This window comes from Euleptes europaea, chromosome 1 (genome assembly GCF_029931775.1).
Source record: "Euleptes europaea isolate rEulEur1 chromosome 1, rEulEur1.hap1, whole genome shotgun sequence".
NCBI classification, from domain to species: Eukaryota; Metazoa; Chordata; class Lepidosauria; order Squamata; family Sphaerodactylidae; genus Euleptes; species Euleptes europaea.
The window spans coordinates 73,165,170-73,179,407 of record NC_079312.1 but is presented as its reverse complement, the minus strand read 5'-3'; the positions used below and the strand labels follow the sequence as shown (position 1 = coordinate 73,179,407).

Genomic DNA, 14,238 nt, shown 5'->3' with positions numbered 1-14,238 from the left:
CCAGTTTTGACAGAAAAGAAAGAAGTATGAAGAACTGAAGACTATAAATTCACTGTTAAGTAGAAATTTCCCTGCCACCATTTAAAGTCTATCTAAACTATATCAGTTGTCACCACGGCTGACTCCAATTTACTGTGGAGTTCTACTCAAGTTTACTGAATGGGGCTTATTGTTCATAGCATTCATTAATAAAATAGAAGTATATGTTCTTTTTTGTTGGTTGAATGGTAGTCTGGTGAAGAAATTTAATTATACATCTTTTCCATAAATAGCTGTACCTAAATCATCTTATGGTTGTTGGGAGTACTTTTCCATTGTATATCTGTGTTTTAATCATACACCAGGATGCTTGAGCTGGTGGTGTATTAAGATTCATTATGAACATCCACATAGTTGACCTAGTTAATAGTTTTAACACATGTGTTTTGTTATGTGCAGAAGCACTGATCCATTTATGTTTTTTGGATTCTTTTACAGGACCACAGCAGCACGTGCCAAAGTGGTAAATGACTGGGTGACAGATGGTGGTGTGCTGCTGATGGGCTATGAGATGTACCGCCTCCTTTCACTGAAGAAATCCTTTGCCACTGGCAGAAAGAAGAAAACGAAGAAGCAGACTGGCCCTGTCATTATTGATTTGGATGAAGAGGATCGGCAACAGGAGCTCTTAAAAGGTGAGAGGTTTGTAAAGGCTTCCATTTAAGAGGTATGTTGCTAGTTTTACTATATTTAGGCAGAAATACATTCCAGAAGTGGAAGGAAGGGCCCCTTTCAAGTAAGTTCCGCTACTTGTACTCAGAAAGGAGATTTACCAGGTAAGACTGAACTACCCTTTATTATGTAAAGGTGTTAGTTGCTTAGAAACAGAGGTCCTATATTTATTGTGTAGAATCTTCTAGACTGAATATCTGTTGGCCAGTATTTTCACTAGCATAAAGTAACTTTCTAGATAGATTTTATATTTGTTATAGTTTTACTTCCAACAAAGTAAGTACATTTTAATTACAAAGAGCTTGTATTGCCAAGCGCTTGTTTTGCTTGCATGTTTATTTTCAAAATTTGTACCCTGCCATTTTGCCTCTCTCAGCCCAGAGAGGTGGTGCAGAAGGATATTATGCTTGATGGTATCAACAGTCACTGAGAGGTCCAAGAAGAATCAACAGAGTCGACTCTCTACATCTATCTTCCGGCGTAGGTCATCCCCCAGGGTGACCAAGGCCTCTTGAGTCCCATAACCAGTTCTGAAGCCTCACTGGAAAGGATCCAAACAATCCATGTCATCCAGGAATGCTTGAAGTTGCCCTGCCACCACCTGATCAACTTGCTTAAGAATGGAACCTGAGACTGGTTGATAGTTGAGACCTCCTGGGTCCAGCATAGGCTTCTTTAGTGGTGGACGCAGCACAACCTATTTCAAGGCTGGGGCAACCCCACCCTTTCTCAAGGTGTGACCGTGTTCTGTGGTTTGGCTTGTGGAGAATTTAAAGTGACATCAAAAATATGGGGCCACTGCCATCTGTCAGATTTGATTAGATGTCCCTGAAACTCGGCTGTTCTTTCTGAACTATTTCCTTTTTCTCAAACTTCGTGGTAGGGCTTTCACAATTAACTCATTTGCCTTTCTGTTAAATTACAAATTATGAGTAGCAGATTCCTATGTGTTTTCCTCTTCCTTCAGGAATTGAGAAGGCTTTATCCCGCCCTGGTCCAGATGTGGTTATCTGTGATGAGGGACATCGGATAAAGAATTGCCACGCCAGCACCTCTCAGGCCTTAAAGAACATCCGGTCTCGGCGGCGGGTAGTACTGACTGGCTACCCTCTGCAAAACAACTTGATTGAATACTGGTGTATGGTGGACTTTGTTCGTCCAGACTTCCTTGGTACCCGGCAGGAATTCAGTAACATGTTTGAGCGCCCCATCCTAAATGGGCAGTGTATTGACAGCACCCCTCAGGATGTTCGTCTCATGAGGTATCGCAGTCATGTCCTGCATAGCCTGCTGGAGGGCTTTGTGCAAAGGTGAGGCCACATTAACTTTCCAGAATCTCTGTTTTTTAAAGGCGCTCCTTAAATCATATGGGCTGAGTAATGGGATTTTGGGTATTGTTTTACCTGTTCAAGGCAGGAAGCTGCAAACTAGCTAAAGAACAAGGCTTGCTGGATTAGAAGATGCACTCATCACACAGATGAGGCTGCACCAGAGTTACAAATTAATTACTTAGAGACCAACAAGATTTTGGGGGTATAAGCTTTTGAGAGTCAGAGCTGACAAAGGAAACTTTGACTCTCTAAAACTTATATCCCGAAAACCTTAGTGGTGTCTAAGGTGCTATCGGACTCAAATCTAGCTCTTCAACTGCAGACCAACACAGTGACCCTCTGAAATGGAAAATAAATTACTGTGAAGCCTAACCTTAGATTTTTACTTTACATTTTGCCATAAAAGTCCCGCCAATAAGTGTCCGGAAGTTGGAAATCCATTGTCCTAGAGGTTTTCATGTCAAACTCTTTATCTGCGAACTGAGTTTGGTCTCTCCTATCCTGTATTTCTCGGGAGTAGGGGTATATGTTTTAGGAATGCTTGTAAGGAGCTGTGCGCCACACACAGAGGGACATCTTCAGTAATACCATTTTGAAGTTTGCATTACTGAATATAACTTTGAATAGCACTATACTTTATAGCATTTCCCATCCAAGGTTGTGAAAATTTACCAACATGTGCTAATTTAAGCATGGCAAGTCCAGTTTGAATTGTATAAACATAATCTTATCACAGATTGAAACATTGAGGACATTATTCTTTGATCAGTGGCCTGCCTACTAGGTACAAAGCATGAGGTTTTGCTGTAACCTGCCAAGGAAATCAGTTTAGTTAGTGTGTTTGTCGTGGCTGAGATTTTGCCTGTTAACAATAGCATGGAATACTGAAATCCTGCCCTGAAATCCTCTGTAAAGACTCGAGTGTGAACAGTCTCTCTTCTGACCCATTTCTGTGTTGCTTCTATAGGCGAGGGCACAATGTGTTGAAAGTTCAGCTGCCCTATAAGGAAGAGCACGTCATCTTAGTGCGGTTGTCGAAGATCCAGCGGGCTCTTTACACTGAGTTCATGAACCGGTTTCGAGATGCAGGCAACAGTGGCTGGCTGGGACTGAACCCCCTTAAAGCTTTCTGTGTTTGTTGCAAGGTGTGTATAAATAGAAAAAGGGGGTGATGGATTTGTGCAGATTACATGGCAACAGCAGGAATCCCATATGCAGGGATTAGCATCATGTAGTTTTCATGCCTTGCCATTTTCCTTGTGTATCTTGAATACTGTTGTTTTTTTATTTTGCTCTTAACATCACAATGATGACAACAAGCAAACTCAGCAAGACTAAGTTCCTGCTGGTTAGTATTACATTTTTCTTGAATGCTGCTAACTTTAAGTTAATGGTGCTTCGGGTTGTGATTTATTTCAATTTGAGTATTTTTACTACAGTACTTTAAAGACCTGAAGATAAAATCTGCTACAGACATGCTTTGGAAGTAATGCATTATGAAAGATATTCCTATATATTAAAAAAGCTTAATCAAATTGTCAGATTGAAGATGTCTAATTTTATTTTTTGGAATGCCATCTTTTGTTCCTCTTAGTCGCTGTATATAAAATAACTAGATTGCAAGTCCCTTGAGTACATCAATTCATATATATAGTTTGTAGCGAAATTGCTTTTATCCTGTACTCAGTTCTTACCCCCCTCCCCAATTGGGTAGTCTAAACCTATAAATAAATGGAATTGTTTATCTCTCCTGGGTTACGACCTAGGAATTACTATTTGATAAATAGATTTCCAAAGTATTTAGTTGCAAAGTTACACCTTCAACGTTTCCAAATACTTACAGAATTTTGCCTCCTTTTCCAGATCTGGAATCACCCTGATGTATTGTATGAAGCACTGCAAAAAGAGAATTTGGCAAATGAACAGGATCTAGATGTGGATGACCTTGGCACAGCTGGTACCAATTCACGCTGCCAGTCACAGGGAATGAAAGGGAAATCTGAGAGCAATGCTTTGGCACCGCCGATTGGAGAGGCTACCAACAGCAAATACATTCAGGGTATTGGCTTCAATCCCTTTCAGGAGAGGGCCAATCAGGTTGTCACTTATGAATGGGTGAGTACAGAAGTCACAGTTCCAGCTGAGGTTGTTTCCCGTTCTCTCCCCCAGCAAAAAGGAAGACTTCTCAACCTAATACTGGAACAATTTCTTATAGGCTACCTGTGCATTGTTATGGCTGTTGATAAACTAAGCATGTCCACTTTATACATGCCATTCCCCCATGAAGATGTTTGTAGGAAATGTGTACACTTGCATGTGAAATCAAGCATGATAGTTAGTTCTGAAACACTGTGAAGTGCAATAATTTTAACCTCCATAAAACAAACATTAGTGCCTAACATTATTTGAGACTATATGATTTTCTACAGGTAAGGGGAAAAATGCATACATGAAACAACCTGACATATCAGTGATATTATCCTTAACCACTTTCTCATTTGTCGTAAAGAGCCTCCTGTCCAGCTGCCCTCTTTGTTGTGATTAAGAGGGATTTGCCGATCTCTGTGGCTGTCACTGCTCCGTAGGCATTTAAAGTCATTTTCACCAGTTGACTTGTAAGGAGTCGTGTCCACACACAGAGGGAATACAGTTTCTCTGTTCTGCTCAGAGTGTGGCTGGCATTCAAAACTTTTAAGTGAGTTTTAGTAAGATGAACATGCAAATAATGAGCCAAGAGCAACAACTCAGGGTATTCAAGAATGTGTTCTGTCTGAGAACAGTGATTGAATTTGTCTACAAAACACTACCAAGAAACTTGAACCACCCCTGATGTTTCCCTATCAATTGCCACTATGGTTTAGGCGCCTTATGCTGATAATCTCCAGGTATGAAACACAGGACAGATGGTAAAAAGCTTCTCAAGAGGGAGATTATGAGTGTTCGTTTCCATCCCTGCTTTTAAAAGACTTGGTGCTCATGGCATTATTTTGTGTGTAAACTTCGTTTCTGAGTGGAAGGCTTATTTTTGCACATGGACTATAATATTGAGTGAATTGTGCTGTATTGCCCAGTATTCTGCTTCCAAGGAAGTTTGAGTAAAGTAGAAAATGCTTGAGTGGAAGCATAAAGAACGCTAGGAAATGATGAAGAGTCAGATATGTCTCACTAGAATTGTATAGAATTAAATGGTCACCTTTGACACAGTAGCAAGCCTCTCCTTAGGTACTGAATATTCTGTTCACCTGTAGGCTAAAGACATCCTTTGTGACTACCAGACTGGAGTCTTGCAGAACTCACCCAAGATGGTGTTGCTGTTTCATCTCGTGGAGGAAAGTGTGAAACTTGGAGACAAAATACTGGTCTTCAGGTAACCGGCAGTATTGCTGTTTGCTGTTCTTTACATCTTTAATCGATGTTGCTGTGCTTTGAACCACTCTGAGCTTTCTCTCCCCCCCCCCCGCCCCCATTCATAGAAGGGTATAGTAGTTGGAGTGTCAGAGCAGGATCTGGGAGGCCCAGGTTTGAATCCCCAGTCTGCTGTGAAAGCTCGATGGGTGACCGTGGGCCAGTGACACTCTCTCAGCCTAACAAAGTTGTTATGAGGATGAAATGGAGGAGAAGAGAACAGTGCGAGCTCTTTGGATTTCCATTGGGGAGAAAGGTGGTGTGTAAATGAAGTACATTGTTAAGTGTTTTCAAGGCTGAATTTCAAAATTGTTGAGAAACCTCTGTAAACCCAGAGTTCACTAGCCAGGCTCACTAGCTGGGACTGGCCAGAGGGGACCATATCACTCCTGTTCTTAAAGGTCGGCACTGATTGTGGGTTTTATTTTTAAAACCCTAAATAACTTGGACCTCAGGTATCCAAAGGAGCACCACTTCCTGTGTGTCCCTTCCCTTGTTCCAAGAGTGTCCAAAGATACTGTTGGGGATACGCCTGCTTTCCAAAGTGTACTGGTTGGCTTGTAGATCTACAGCCTTCTCAGTTGTGGTACACCACAGCTTTACTCAGGGAAGACCACGTGGTCTGGCTCTGTCTTCACCTTTGGCTAACTGGTGAGTGTCCTTCTAGAAGACGTTTGCTCTTCCTGTATAAAGCTGACATGAGAATTAGATTACATTCGAGTCCAGTAGCAACGTAGAGACCAACAAGATTTTCTGGGTATAAGCTTCAAGAGTCAAAGCTCCCTTCATCAGATACCTTCCTTTAGATCTGACGACTGGAGCATTGACTTTCAAAAGCTGATCCCCCCCCTCCCAAAAAATCTTGTTGATTTCTGAGGTGCTACAGAATTTGAATTTGGCTGTTCTACTGAGGACAAAATGGCTACCCTCTGAAATTTAGAATTTGGATATTTAGTTGGGAATTCTGGTTATGTTTTTGTCATTTTATATCATTATGTTAATATTGATTTTATTGGGAATCATTTCAAGGCCTTGACCACTAATATTTACTCTAGATATTTAGTGAAAATCCATTATGTCTTGTCCTGTCCTCAGTTGGTGATGTGAAAATAATTTTCTCCTCTTTCCACTATCCTTTTAAATAACATTAACCAATGAGTTGTATCCTTAGATTCCCTTCCTCTTAGTGAGGAATGTTATGTTATCTGAAGGACTCCTTCAGAGAGAGGAAGACCATTCATGAGCAGAAGATTCCTTCCTTAATGGAAGAGAGCTTTAAGATTGAACCTATTATCTCCTTGAGATAGAGTCATTGTTGAGAAACTCATCCATTCTTAATTCCTGGCAGTGCCTCATGCTTATGGTTCACATGGGACACCCATTCATTTGTGTGAAGTAGAAAACCTTAAGTAGTAAAGCATCAGTGCGGACAAGCTCTTGAAGTGTGAGCAAAGCCTAGCTATATTGCAAAGTTTTGGATTTCCCTTTGCCCATCTGAGTCGACAGTTTTGTCTTTGCAGCCAGAGCCTCTCCACATTGTCTGTCATTGAGGATTTCTTGGCAAAGAGGCCGGTGCCTTCTCCCCCAGGCTTGGATGCACAAGGAGGCCATAACTGGATCCGAAATGTAAATTACTACAGTAAGTACAGCATTCCCTGGCACCACTCATAGTGCAATCCTAAGCAGAGTTATACCCTTCCAAGTTCATTGAAGTCAATGGGCTTAGAAAGGTGTGGCTTTTCTTAGGATTGTGCTGCTAGAGTTCTTGCTGCTGGGCTGGCATTCCTGAAATGTCTCAATTTTCTCCAGTTTCTCCCTGATCCTTTCTTTGGTTTTCTATGGGCCTGTCCACAAATTTCTTCTCTTAATCATTTTCAGGCTGATGCTTTAAAGTATTTGTAAGATCTGTTCAATTTAGCCAGAGGTAACTGGCATTTTCTTCCCAAGCCCCCTTAATTAAAAAATATATATATATCCATTAGAACTGAGATGGTTGAAAGCTAAAGAGCCAGCGTGGCGTAGTAATTAAGAGCTGTGGTTTGGAGCTGTGGACTCTGATCTGGAGAACCGGGCTTGATTCCCCATGCCTCCACACGAGCAGCAGGCACTAATCTGGTGAACCGGGTTGGTTTCGCCACCCCTACACATGAAGCCAGCTGGGTGACCTTGAGCTAGTCACATCTCTCTCAGAGCTCTCTCAGCCCCACCTACCTCACAGGGTGTCTGTTGTGGGGAGGGGAAGGGAAGGGGATGGTAAACCAGTTTGACTCTTCCTTAAGTGGTAGAGAAAGTCGGCATATAAAAACCAACTCTTCTTCTTCTACTACATGGTAATCATTTTATTTTGTTGGATAATTTGGACATATTGTTAAGAATTCATCTGCTTTTCCCCTTTTATAGGACTGGATGGCAGTACTTCAGCCTCTGAAAGAGAGAGATTGATCAACCAGTTCAATGACCCCAGCAACACTTCTGTATGGCTCTTCCTTCTTTCCACGAGGTGAGCTGACCGCATCCTGCGAAAAATGGAGTGGGGCACATGATTGGCTGATGCGTGTTGGGGTGGTTTTCAGAAACTCCTGGTGGGCTAAGGTAACCTTTCAGCGCACGTTGACTTCAGAAGTTATTGTTTGTTTCAGGTTAGTTTATACCAGATAGTGAGCAGAAACAGCAGCCCTCAAACAACAGGATTCATGCATGCAGCAGAACAGATGAAACATAAGGGTGTGGCCAACTTTTATCACAATAATCTGTTCGTTGTTTTTCTTTTTGGTGTTTGTTTTAAAGAGCTGGATGTTTGGGTGTGAATTTGATTGGTGCGAACAGAGTAATAGTGTTTGATGCTTCTTGGAACCCATGCCATGATGCTCAGGCAGTGTGTCGGGTTTATCGCTATGGCCAGATGAAGCCCTGCCACATCTATCGACTGGTCTCTGATTATACTCTGGAGAAGAAAATATATGATCGCCAAATCTCCAAGCAGGGGATGTCAGGTAGGCCAGACCTTCCATGCCTCCGCCTTGGCTCTCTGCTGGGTTTTGCTTGAGCTTCAGAGGCCCGTGCTCACTTTCGTTTTCAGTTGTTATACCAGCACAGGCTTTTGTAAATGACACAGTATAAGAAATTCCACTGGAAGTGCAGTAGGTGCAAATCAAGCAGGAGCAGCAGCTTAAGCTTTTAAAAACTAAACAAAAAACAGTGCATATTTTCCCTTTCTAGATCGTGTTGTCGATGACTTGAATCCGGTGTTGAACTTCACCCGGAGGGAGGTGGAGAACTTGCTGCACTTTGTGGAAGAGGAGATGGAACCTGCTCAGCTTTCATTCAGTCCCAGCAAGATTAAAGAATCTGTTTTACAGCTGGCCTGTATCAAGTACCCTCATCTCATCACCAAGGTAAAGGGGGTGTGGAGGGGAGGGAGAGCCCTGTTGCCATTACCTTTATTTTGGAAGTGAACTACAAAACAAATCTGTGAACTGTGGTCTGAGTGTATGGTGTCTGCTGTAAATAGCACCCCCCAAAAAGTGGAGCCGTGTCTTTCTGCTCTGTTTGGTTGGCACTGCAGTATCTCTTGGGAGCTTCTCCATCAGTGTTACAGAAGAAAGCAAAGCTAAGTTCATGCTTCTGTTTTCTTTCTCTCTCCACCCCCCGCCAGTTTTCCTCCCTTTTTTCTTAGTATGTGTACTTGTACTTTCCCACTGGTCCACATGTTCATGGTGCAACTTTCTAAAGTACCTTTAGAAAGGGCTTACGTTGTAGAGCAAGCTGCGCAAGCCCCCAAGATTTGAGAGCTAAAATAGAGAGGCGCCTTTGGTATGGCAGAGCTCTTATCATCTTTTTGTGTCTTTGCATGTTTCCACCTCCATAATTCAGTGGGCAAGCTTCTGGGAACTTCGATGGCAATCACCAGATGCTACTAATGCTGTCTGGGAGGGCTAATGTTAATACTGATTATTTAAAAGAGTGCTTAAAGCTTCCCCAAAATTATGTAAACATTGATGGTTACTGGCAGGTATCCTAATAAAGATTGTTGCCATCTGTTTTTCACTTCCTGATTTCTTGTGGTATTTTTGGCAAAGGAACATGTTATAAAATGACACCTCCCTGTGCTCTGTCCACAGGAGCCTTTTCAGCACGAGTCACTGTTGATCGATCGGAAGGAGCACAAGCTCACCAAGGCAGAGAAGAAAGCAGCCAAGAAGAGCTATGAGGAAGAGAAACGTGCATCCGTCCCTTACACCCGTCCATCTTACGCTCAGTATTACCCAGCCACCGACCAGAGTCTAACAAGTATACCTGCCTTCAGTCAGAGGAACTGGTAGGTACTTGGTTTCTTTCCATTGTGCTAAAGATTTCTGCCTATGGAGGAATGGCTAGTCTTGGTCTCCTAATTTCCCCCCCCCCCTTAGAATTTTTCCCCTGGCTCTTAAAAATAGGAAGAAGGAGGTTCTTGCCACTGTATATAACAGCAGGTGATAGAGAAAGTCAAGCAAACAGAAGGTTAAATGGCCAGGGTTTTTGCTGTGTGGAGTCCAGTTGTAATCTGGGAACCAGCCTTCAAAGTACTGAGCTCCGTGTGCAGGCCCCTACAAGTACAGTACATAGCAATGTGTATTTCCTACTCGAGATTTTCAGAGCCCCATTTACAGATACAGATTTCTTGTAACCTAACTCTGAAGAAACTGAGAGTGTCTGTTTTGTACCTATCTTGTTGTGGATTCTTCCCAGAAACAGTGCAATTAAAATCTGTGATTTGTGCCTGAGGCTCTTATTTTACCATCTAAAATAATTTTTCTATAGCATATAGCTTGATGGGCTTGCTTTAAGTGGATCTGGATTATTTGCTCAGGAGGCACCCTTCTAAAAAGTGCCTGTCTTTTGCTTGTGGGACGCTGTGGCCCGGGTGGTGCAGGGACTTTGGGGCTGGAGTGAAGAGGTCCTGCTTTGTGCTAGGAAGTTGTTCAGGCTGGTCTCCTGTTCCCTTTCACCTTTGTGGTTCTCCTCAGTACTGGCCCTTCCCCTTCTCTTTTTTCCACAGGCGACCAAGCTTCAAAGGTGAGGACAGGCCAGTGGCAAGTGTACGTCCCGTTCAGTCCACCCCCATTCCTATGATGCCTCGCCATGTCCCCTTGGGCAGTATGGGTTCAGCTTCTGTTTCCAATCCTGGTATCAACTTCCCCATCAACTACCTGCAGCGAGCTGGTGTCCTCGTGCAGAAGATTGTCACCACAACAGGTCAGTTTCTTCATACTTGAAAGTGCAACTTGACTTTCCTCCTGGCTAGCCAAGAGCAGCTACAGCACGTCCCACTTTTGTTTAATAAGCTCTTGCCATGTGCTAATTCAGAACACAAGAGATGGCACAATTCCTGCTCAGAGCACTTTCAATCTGATGCAAGAAAGTAGAGCTGTGAAAATCTTACTTGTCAGGGAAAGCTTAATGATGAAAACTGCTTTGAATAAGAGGTGTGTCCTGTTACCCAAGTAAGCCGTCTTGTGATTTTTTAAATCTGTAATCAGGTCTGACACTGCAATATTACTAAGCTGCTGCTTTGCCTCTTCCATGCTGCCTCCTCTTCTCCAGCTGCCTTCTAAAATTTCAGTCTTTGATCATACACAACTGCTTTTTTTTCCAGTTCAGTCAGATTTTGGCAGAGGACAAAATGAAGGGATGGTTTCACATGATTGCTTATTAATGTAATGTCCAAAACAGCTCAAAATCTAGCTTCTTTTGATATACATAGTTAGGCTGCTTAATTCCCACTGACCTCAGCGTAAAAAAACATGATTCGCATAGCTATTATCATCATAAACATGGCCATCACATAACCAGCCTCCATAGGCATTTTTGTTGTATTCAGTGTCAGTGGAGGAGAGGTATCAAGTGGTAAGGTCTTGTTTTCCTGCAGTGTTTAGACCCCGTGGGCAAAGCCAGTGAGGAACTGGGTCTTCTTGTAAGAGGTCTTTTAAGATGTTTTCATTTTTTGCCACTCTGGTTAGTCACATGGCTAACTAGAGTAGCAAGGAATTTAAAAAGCAATGACATTATTGGGTACAGAGTGTCTACCACCTGGCTCAGCCTCAAAAGAGTTTGTCTGCCTCTTGCAAACAAAGGTATTGTTGCTTTAATCGTGTATAAATAAGCCAGTGCTTTACACTACATAATGAGAGCTAAGTAATTGCCTGTTTAAAGTTACAGAGGATCTCCCTTACCAAAGTTGGCTTGAGAAGGTTGCTGCAACAACTGGGAAAGTACTGCAAGGAAGAGGCCCTTAATATTAACTACGAGAAGACAAAAGTCATGGTCTTCAGGAAAAAGCCCAAAATATCATCTTGGAGTATACTTGGCAACGCAATCAAGCAGTGTAGCTCCTTTAAATACCTCGGAGTTACATTTAAGGAGACCTTCAACTGGAATGTGCACCTAGCAACATCTAGGGCCTCTGCATTAAGGATAGTGGGGTCTATTTTACATTTTTTCTACACCAAGGGAGGTTTTCTTGTCTCCTAAAACTATACAAAAGCAAGGTCATACCACATCTCCTCTATGGAGTGGAAGTATGGGGCTGGAAAGATGACATTCTTATCAGTCTAGAATCAATCCAAAATCACTTTCTCAGGCGTATCTTAGCTCTCCCCAAGGGGACTCCCACTTCCCTGATGAGGGCCGAAACAGGTCTTCCCTCGCTCAGGGCGCGTGTGTACCTAGCGGTATTAAAATTATGGAAAAGAAACAAAATAGCTAGAACAAAATCATTTATCAGTCAATCATTCAACATCATGCTAATGAAAGATCCGTCACGCCTTAATTTCTTAAATAAGATATTATCTCAGTACTCAATTCCAGATGACCTTTTAGGGCTATCAGCAGATCTTTCCCAACTTAAAGACTGGGTCTACAAATTAGATGCCCTGATGGACAGAACACCGATTCTGAAATTGGGAACTGCTCCTTGGTTTAAACTTTTCAAAACTGACCATCTTAGAGCTACTTATTTAGTCAATATACCAAACCCCAAGCTTAGAGCAGCCTTTACGTCCCTGCGGTTTCAAACAATGCCAACGGCTAAACTGTCCGGGCGTTATTGCCGAATTCCAAAAGACCAACGTTTTTGCATCTGTGGAACATCTGCTCTAGAGGATTTATACCACTACTTATTTGAATGCCCTTTATATGTGGAACCCATGGCTAAATTACTTGCCTGTTTGGTTTCTGGCCTAAACACCTGTCCTAGAGCTGAGAAACTAATATTTTTGTTAAAAGATACAAATGGGTTTGTCTCTTATAGGACTGCCCTGTATACTCTGGCAGCAAAGAAAATAAGGGCCAATATGGCTGCTAAGGGAGTAGATCCTTCAAGTTGATTTTAATGGTCACTAGGTCCCATTGGCCGATTGGGACACCACCACAATTTTTAGCTATTATTTTGTTGTTTTGTATGCATCGTTTTAGCAAAGTTTTATTATGTATATTTATTATTAATCCAGTATGTCATTAATCTAATATTTTATTATGTGTTTGTGGTATCCTTGATATGTTTGTAATGGTCTGTGGCTAAATGCAAATAAAACCATTCATTCATTCAAAGTTACAGAGGATGCACGAGAAGTCCAACTATACTGCCACGGGGCATAAGAGGGATTTTCTCTGGCTCAGAGAATCATGGGAGGTAGCAAGAGAAGGAGATGAGTGGGAGGAAGCTGATCCCAGTGGACAGTGAAAGTGATTTTTCAGACACATTCTCTTATATCAACCTTTCTTTCTGGTTAACTCATCATTACTCCTGTTCTAGGTCACTGAATATTCCTTCTCAGTTGTTAACTCTCCACCCCCGCACTCCTTTAACACTATCAAATACTGTTTCCTTTTCCAGCAGCAGATACAGGAAAAAAATTAAATGTCCCCCCTCCCCTTTTGAGTCTTGCTCTGTAGATGTTTGCAGTCTCTAAATGCTGTTTCTTCCATTTCAGATATTTTTATTCCAGGCACAAATACTTCCACTGATGTGCAAGCAAGAATCAGTGCTGGGGAAAGTATTCACATTATCCGTGGGACTAAAGGTAATAGAGGTAACCTTCTGCTTTTGGGTTGAGGAAACATACATGCCTTCCTCAGTTACTCTTTAAAATTAGAGATTTGGGGGCAGAGATAGAGATAACAAGGAAGCAAACTGTGATTTCTGGAGAGATGTTAGTAAGGCCCTTTAACACTAAATCAGAAAGTGCCAGTTGGAACATTTTCATACAGTATAGATCCACAAGCTTTCTGTTCACATCAAAATATTTTGGAGATGCTTCTTTAATCCAAGCTCGCCAGGCTCAAGTCCACAACATGGTTTACTCTCTTTCTTCCTCTCTTGTTATACATGATTATAGCTAACTTGGCTTCAGTCAGGAAACTTTAAATGGTCAGCTTCACAATCTGAGCAAGGAAGTGAAATGTAGAACAGGGGAGTTTAGTTGGTCAGCTAAGGATTTTGGAACTGAGTCAGCACCAGCTCACTTTTGACTGTTGTTTGTGGCAGCAGCATCTAATTCTGTTTCCCAGTGCCCATTCCCCTGATTAGCAGCCTTTCCCACAGTTAATTTAGGCATACACTATCCAGTGTTCGCCATTGTCCTTCCCTCCTTAAGATATCCACTTACCTGATTTCTCTGCTAGTGGAGTATGTATTCCTGACTTGTGTGGATAGCTGCAGCAGCTCTGTGCTCCCAAGGAGACACCTGCAGCCATCCACCTCCTCCACGTTTTGACATTTCTTCAAGATTGTATTGGCATGTGGGTGTATAAT

At 42.2% G+C, this 14,238-nt stretch overlaps 1 protein-coding gene across 1 annotated transcript in view; it reads left to right on the top strand.

The window, feature by feature from the left end:
• RAD54L2 (RAD54 like 2) overlaps positions 1-14,238 on the top strand; it is a 50,596-nt gene that overhangs the window by 34,441 nt on the left and 1,917 nt on the right. The window contains exons 8-19 of the mRNA XM_056859876.1: positions 478-674; positions 1,679-2,021; positions 3,010-3,187; positions 3,906-4,157; positions 5,291-5,409; positions 6,968-7,086; positions 7,848-7,947; positions 8,235-8,440; positions 8,667-8,842; positions 9,569-9,765; positions 10,486-10,682; positions 13,418-13,507. Coding sequence (XP_056715854.1) covers positions 478-674; positions 1,679-2,021; positions 3,010-3,187; positions 3,906-4,157; positions 5,291-5,409; positions 6,968-7,086; positions 7,848-7,947; positions 8,235-8,440; positions 8,667-8,842; positions 9,569-9,765; positions 10,486-10,682; positions 13,418-13,507 — 2,174 coding nt within the window. The remainder of the gene's footprint in view (positions 1-477; positions 675-1,678; positions 2,022-3,009; positions 3,188-3,905; positions 4,158-5,290; positions 5,410-6,967; positions 7,087-7,847; positions 7,948-8,234; positions 8,441-8,666; positions 8,843-9,568; positions 9,766-10,485; positions 10,683-13,417; positions 13,508-14,238) is intronic.